The sequence below is a fragment of the Oratosquilla oratoria genome, chromosome 29 (assembly GCF_046742065.1).
Source record: "Oratosquilla oratoria isolate Oo_2021 chromosome 29, ASM4674206v1, whole genome shotgun sequence".
NCBI lineage: Eukaryota > Metazoa > Arthropoda > Malacostraca > Stomatopoda > Squillidae > Oratosquilla > Oratosquilla oratoria.
Window position 1 is genome coordinate 20,358,663 of NC_134805.1, and position 7,500 is coordinate 20,366,162.

General features: G+C 46.1%; 1 protein-coding gene across 1 annotated transcript in view; it reads left to right on the forward strand.

The window, feature by feature from the left end:
* LOC143040891 (uncharacterized) overlaps positions 1–7,500 on the forward strand; it is a 52,442-nt gene that overhangs the window by 44,612 nt on the left and 330 nt on the right. The window contains exons 3-4 of the mRNA XM_076212336.1: positions 6,312–6,363; positions 7,358–7,500. The exon at positions 7,358–7,500 is cut by the window's right edge and continues 330 nt beyond it. Coding sequence (XP_076068451.1) covers positions 6,312–6,363; positions 7,358–7,408 — 103 coding nt within the window. The 3' untranslated portion in view covers positions 7,409–7,500. The remainder of the gene's footprint in view (positions 1–6,311; positions 6,364–7,357) is intronic.

The window sequence follows — 7,500 nt, forward strand, 5'->3', positions numbered from 1 at the left end:
AGGTGTGGTGTTGTGTTGGAAAGGGAGCATGTTTACAAGGCAGACAGAAAAAAGTAAATGAAGGACTTCGCTTCTGGGTCTTCGGCCAATAATGGGGCTGTGGGGGGAGGGGGGAGGGGGAGGAAGGGGGCGTTGGGGGAAAGGGGGAGGAAGGGGGCGTTGGGGGAAAGGGGGAGGGGACCTTTTCATCTTCCTCTCGCGTCTCCTAAGGTTCTCCCAAACCTCACCTTTGGTCTGTTTCACCCATTTCATTCCAGTGCGATGCTTAGTTTCCTAGACCAGCGTTTCTCAGCCTTTTTAACCCTTGCGTGATCCTTCAAAATAAATTGCCTGATGTCTCAAGGAACCCCTGCGCAAAAAACAAAACAAAACATATAACATATTTTTCTCTTTTTATTTTCATCGTAATAATAGGTTAGATAGGATGATGTCTATATTACATTATTACAATAACCAAGAACATGTCGTGCGTGTTTAATTATATTACGTATATGAAATTAAATGAAAAATCAAAAGTGCATTAGCTTATCTCACTTCTTCTCGCGGAACCCTTAGGGAGCTTTTGCGGAACCTTAGGGTTCCGGGGAACCTTGGCTGGTTGAGAAACGCTGTCCTAGACTCTTCTTTCCGCGTCTAGTCTGGTCTGTCGTTACACCTGGATGGTGACTCTATATTCTGGCTGGCGTCAAACTATCTCGTTTACTTCCATGGCACTTCTTCCCTCGTTCGTGAAGAGGCTAAGGTTCCTTGACGCCATGATACAAACAAACCGCTGTGCAACTGCTGGCAACTGTACAGTTGTGGAAACAGGTTCTTGGACATTTTCTGGAGGAGGTGCTGACTCAGTGGGGGGAGGGTAACAACAATGACGTCACTCGTCTTGATGGAACAAACAAGTCTCCTCTTGTCTACTCCTATCACAAAGCTGTCTGTTTTTTTTTTTTTTTTTTTTTTTTTTTTTTTTTAGACATGCTAATCTTAACCCCTTTTTGACTCTAATGCTACAGGGTCGCAAAACGTCCGGGAAATTTAATATTTCTCCCAGGAGCACGCGCCTTACCCCCCACCCGGCTGCCACCAAGCCCCAAGTCCACCCGAACAAGGGGATGCCAACAACGGCGACGGTAGCTGCCGAGCGAGGCGCTTTGCCCGCGTTCTTCAGCCGAAGTGCTGAAGTTTGCAAGGTGAAGTCTGAAGTCACACCCATCCACCCGGTTGGCCTCTTTCCTGAGACCCCAATACCGACGGCCTATGAGCGATGTCCGATCAATTTAGAGGATGGAGAGAGAGAGAGAGAAAGACAGAGAGAGAGAGAGAAAGACAGAGAGAGAGAGAAAGAGAGACATGGAGAGAGACAGGGGGAAAAGGAGAGGAAGAGGAGGAGGACAATTACAAAGGAGAGGAGAGGAGAGGGAAAGGAGGAAGGAAAGACGATGGTGAAGATCTTACGCCAGGAGACGCGTACCTGCGGCCGAAGCCACCACCTTTGCCTTGTGCGCTTGGACTGCTGGGGTAGGTCATATTCAATGTTGGGAATCGGAGGGGAGTGCGGGATTCGAACACACGAGTAAGCGAATACGAGATCAGTACCCTCCCGTTACACCAGCAGCGCACGGCGGGAAAGATGGAGTTGGAAATTTTTTTAGGAAAAAATGAGAAGGAGAGGAGGAGGGGAGGAGGAGAGGAGGAGGAGGAGAGGAGGAGAGATGAAGAAGGAGAGGAGGGTAAGAAAGGTACACATGCAATATTTGTACCAATTTTGCCTTTGAAGGAGGACGCGAGCATATACAGTGTATACCCACATTGACAACATCACGCCAATGTGGGTGCTCGCTCTCATACACGCGCCAACATATTTGCAACTATATTTGCCAAACGCACACGCAAGCACGCAAGCACATGCGCACACACAAAGGCATACACATACACACACACACACACACACACACACACACACACACACACACACAAATACATACACACACTAAAACACATGTACATAGCACACACACACACAAAGACATATATACTTATTAACATAAACACACACACACACACACATATACACACACATGTACACACACACGCACACACAGAAACGCACAAACATATGCAAATACACATATACTCACACACAAACACACAAAGGCATGCATACACAAACACAATAAAAAGACAATATTCATGGAGCTGTACTCATTACTGTAACAATCAATTAGTTAAATAATGACTAAGGAACCCACACACATACTAATTAACTCTTCCTTTTTTCTCCTCCCGCTCTTTCCTCCTCTCTCTTTCTCTCTCTCTTTCCTTATCCCACTCTCTCTCCTTTCACACCATATGCTGTGTTCTCTCCACCGTCATCAGCCTCTGTAGGTCTTCCCATCCTCCATTCATTGAAGCGGTTCCACCCACGTCGTTCGCAAATGAATACGGAGGGAGCGACACCCTTTTGAAAAAAAAAAGTCCGTTACGCCCTGACTCGACCCCCTAACTTGTCAACAGACGACGTTACGTCACGAGCGCTTGGCAAGTCGTTCATGTTTGCTCGACCGTTGCCGTTTGACGTCATCAGGGTGCCCGTGTTGTTCTGGAGGCGATGATCAAGCCATATCTTTCTTCGTAGTGTGTTGATCTCAACCACGCTGTGCCACATCAATGACGATACCTGGAGGTCATCTCAGGTCATCTCAGGTCCGAGGTGAGCAGCGGTTAGGGGCCATTACTCAGTGGATGCCTTTCCTAACCTCTACGCCGTGGTCAGGACTCGAAATCTCCACTCCGTTACCAGACACGCGCGGTACCACTGAGCCACCGATGATCTTAAAGTTTCCCCTCGGACAAAGTGATTATTTTTTCGGTCGTTTTCGTTAGTTTGTTCGTAGCTTTACGCAAAAAGTTATGGACATTTATCTAATTTATTTGTATATTTACTTGTTTCTTTAATGGATTGCCTGGCGGAGCTTTGTGCTCTCAGAGTGCTTCTCGTTTGTTCATGTAGATGACCTGGGGAAAATAGGGGAAAGGAGTTTTTTGGTATACGTATATACATACATATTTATGTATGTGTGAATACATACAGGCACGCACGCACATACACAGATACACACACACACACACACACACACACACACACACACACAAACACGCACTCACACACACACACACATACATATACACACACACGCAAAGACAGGCACAGACACACACACACACACACACACACACACACACACACATACACTCACAAACACACACATATACACACGCATGCAGAGACAGGCACACACATACACGCATAAACACACACATATACACACGCACTCATAGGCAGGCACACACATACACGCACAAACACACGCACACATGCATAGACACATAGATCCTGAAAGATACAAAGACAGGTCACCACGAGCATAGCTCCCTTCCCGTATAATACAACTAGGTAAATACAACTAGGTAAAATATATATATACACACACACACACACACACACACACACACACACACATGCTCGCATAGACACACATACACACGCACCCACAGACACACATGCACATACAGACGGACAGACACAGACACATGCACATACACGGACAAACACACATACACCCGTACTCACAGTCACACAGAAACAGATAAACAAACACACACACACACACACACATGCACACGCATACACAGATAGACACAGGAACACACACACACGCACACACACAAAAACACACAAACACATACACGCACGCACACACAGTTAACACACACACACTCACAAACAGACACACACACACATAGACAGACAGACAGACACACATATACACCCACACGCGCACATACACACACGCACACACAAACACACACTAGCACACACTCTCACGTATGTATAGAGACATATTGTGTCGGTCACTGCAAAGAGAGGGTGTCCTCTTTTCCTGTTAAGACAGCGATACATACATACAGACAGACAGACAGAGAGACAGAGTCAAGAGGAGCAGCACTTTTCTCTCCTTAAGTGGTGTTCGCCTCTCTGTAACTTCTCGAATGTGTTGTGACCTTGAGAGCATTCAAACGTTTCTCTCTTCTCTCGACCGCCTCTCAGCATGCGCTCTTGTTGGCTCGTGTGTCTGTCCACCACTATCCCAGTCCCGGTTCTGTGTCATCTGTCCCTTTCCTCCATTTTCTCTTTTCCCACTTTCTTCTTCTTCTCTCCGTTTTCTTTCCACGTTTACTTCCTCCATGCCACCAGGAACTACCACCCCACCGGCAAAAAGTGGGAAAAAGTATAAAAAAAAAAAGAGAAAGAGAAAAAATATATGTATATACATCGGACCTCTTTTGTCAATGAACTCTCTCTTTATTTACCATTCGCTCTCTATTCCATCCCCTAATTCAACTTCTATCCATTCTTTGGCTTCCTGGCTAACATCTTCGTGTCTTCGAGGGCATCCACACCGCGACGTCGCCTCCTGTGCGCGCGCATTCGTCTTCTTCGACTTCGAGCAAAAGCGTACGTTCAAGAGACTTCGCCGGTTGCACCACCATCGGGGTCATGGTCGGCCGGGCCTCAGTTCATCCTCAGGTCCACCCCTTCGTTACATAAAGTCGTCTGCTCTTGGTCAGAACGAGACTTGTATAAATACACACACACACACACACACACACACACACACACACACACACACACACACACGACTCGGTGGCGCGGTTGGTAGAGTCCCGGACTGTCACTACGGCGGTCCGGGTTCGAATCCTGCCCAGGGCTGAAATAATTTCAGTATCGCTGCGCTTCAAGTCGTTACTTCAACTCTGGTGGGCGGGGAGTTGGGGTGTGTGCGCGTGTAAGGTCACAGCATTACCCATAGATCGGTCATACGAGCTCTGAGCTCTCTTCCGGGAGGGAAATAGCTGTCGATCACAAGTCCAACCCGTGATCCAAAGACCAAGGTGAAAAGGTGAATCACACACAAACACACACACAGAGGGAAGGTCATAAACTGGAGGAGAAAAAGTCGTCAAAGAAAGGAGCCTTTTCATCCGCCGTGGCAGCCCACTTCCCACCGAGGCGGTCCTCAGTTTGTCCTAAAAAGCAGAGCAAGCGGGAACCAGCCGAGGGGACTAGGAAACCCACAAACTGAGGAAAAACCCGCTAACCTTTTCGTGTTTTGCCTCCAAAGAAGAATCAAGGCAAAAATGTGTTTTGACTCTGCCACGTCCCTCACTCATTCTTATAAGAAGAATCGAGGCTTGTGCATGTGTATACTTTAGAGACGATTTGTCTCTCAAATTTGTCCGCTTCCTGCAGGTCAAGTAAAGCATCATGTGTATGGAGTTATCTAACTGAACATTAAAAATTAGCAAACTTGATATCCGAATAACCAACACCTAAAGAAAAGCCAATGCAAGTGACAAAAACCACACCCAACAAACGCACACACACATATGCGGACAACGACTCACGGTTGACGTTTTGTCTCGCTTGGTTCTTTTTTCTATCTTGCATGAGTGGTGGGGTACAAGACGAGATGTCTGGGGGTGATTTGTGACCACAGTCAGTTTACGCGGTGAGGAAAGCAATTATAGGTTTTGGCCTATCTGGTCTGTCACCTGGGCTGGAATTATACTAATATGGGAAAAATATATACTAATTTGGAAAAAAATAAAAGGGTTTTTAGTAATATTTGCATATTATTTAGAATGCACCTTTTGAAACAGACAATCTTGGAAAGGAGGGGGGAATGACATTCTGACAAATGGTGAAAGGGGTGAATGGGCCAAGTAAGGCTGAGAACCCCTGCCTTAGAGGGCCTAACGGTTCGTCGAACGCGGTTCGACAGACACGTGTTTAAAGTGATGTGTGGACGTGTGAACGGGGTATTTGGGGTTTAACCAACGTGTTCGACAACCAAATACCCCGTTCACACATTACTTTAAACACGTGTCTGTCGAACCGTTCGAGCGTGTAAACTCCCTCTTACACACACTGTCGGGCTCAGCACTCGCACTTTTCTTTCACGGGGTGACTATTATGGTCAGAGTCGATATGTCATTTCATATAATCGTTTTATTAATTAAACTATCACAATGGTACCATGTTAAAAACTTTCCTTGGGCGCAAGAGCACCCACATGCAGTATTAAAGGATCCACCACCATAACTGCAACTGGGATGGAAACATAACGAAACACTTTACAGTTATATTTATTATTTAACATTTCCTGTCCCGCTACCGAAAGGCAGTTGTCTTTTACTATGCGTTAATGCAGTTCCGATGAAGAAACACTAAAGTCTCTCTCTCTCTCCCGTCACAGGTTCGGCAAGCGCTCAGAGGGCCCCACTTCTCCTCTCAGCAACGATGCCCTGGTAAGCATTTCTCGATCGCCGCACTCCGCTTCAGTTACTTCATGTTAATGCTCACATACAAATTTACACACACACACACACACACACACACACACACACACACACACACACACACACACACACACACACACACACACACACACACACACACACACATACACACACACACACACGGTAGCGCGGTTGGTAAAGTCCTCGACTGTCACTACGGCGGTCCGGGTTCGAATCCTACACAGGGCTAAAATAATTTCAGTACCGCTGCGCTTCGAGTCGTTACTCCAACTCTCCTGGGCGGAGAGTTGGGTGTGTGTGTGCGTGTAAGGTCACACCATTACCCATAGTTCATACAAGCTCTGAGCTCTCTTCCGGGAGGGAAACAGCTGTCGATTACGAGTCCAACACGTAATCAAAGACCATGGTGAATAACATGGTGAATCACACACACACACACTGTACATACACGCATGCACACACACACACAATTTCCACACACATTATCTCGACCATTTGTGACATCTGCTTTCTAAAAAATTTAAATTTAATGCCGTGAAATAATGTTCAATTCTCTGATGATATATAAAATCACAATCAAAGTATTGAGTGAAAAGACCAAATTACATCAAATTAGTTGAAAGATTACACGAACAGACTATAGTGTTCTAATTTGTATGTCTGTTCAGTCTTTCCAAGTCTCCCGAGGAGTCTGCAAACTCTTCTGTGTTCAGATTTCGTCCTCATTGTCTGTATTGTCTTTTCTTAAAAGTTTTAATGGAGACTTGCTCGGTGCGTGTAATGCACGAAGAGCTTGTTTATCTCGGGAGTAGGCGACTGCATGCTATTATTTTCCTAAACGAAAATAATTTCCAATTGTGTTGACATTACAAGTCAACCCTTTCAACCAACTTTTAATTCGTTTATTTCGCCTCATCTTTCTGTACGGATTCTGGGATGATTTTTGCACCTTTCTTCTTCTTTTTTTCCTTTCTTCCGACAGCTGGAGGCGAGTGAGCGGCTTCTGGAAAACCTCCGTCGTCGTCGTAGGTGAACTCCTGAAGAACTCCTCAACCCCCCGTCCCGTCGCCAAATCTTCTCTTCCGTCACTTCTGTCTCCTAACTCCCTACACTCCCCTCGGCCAC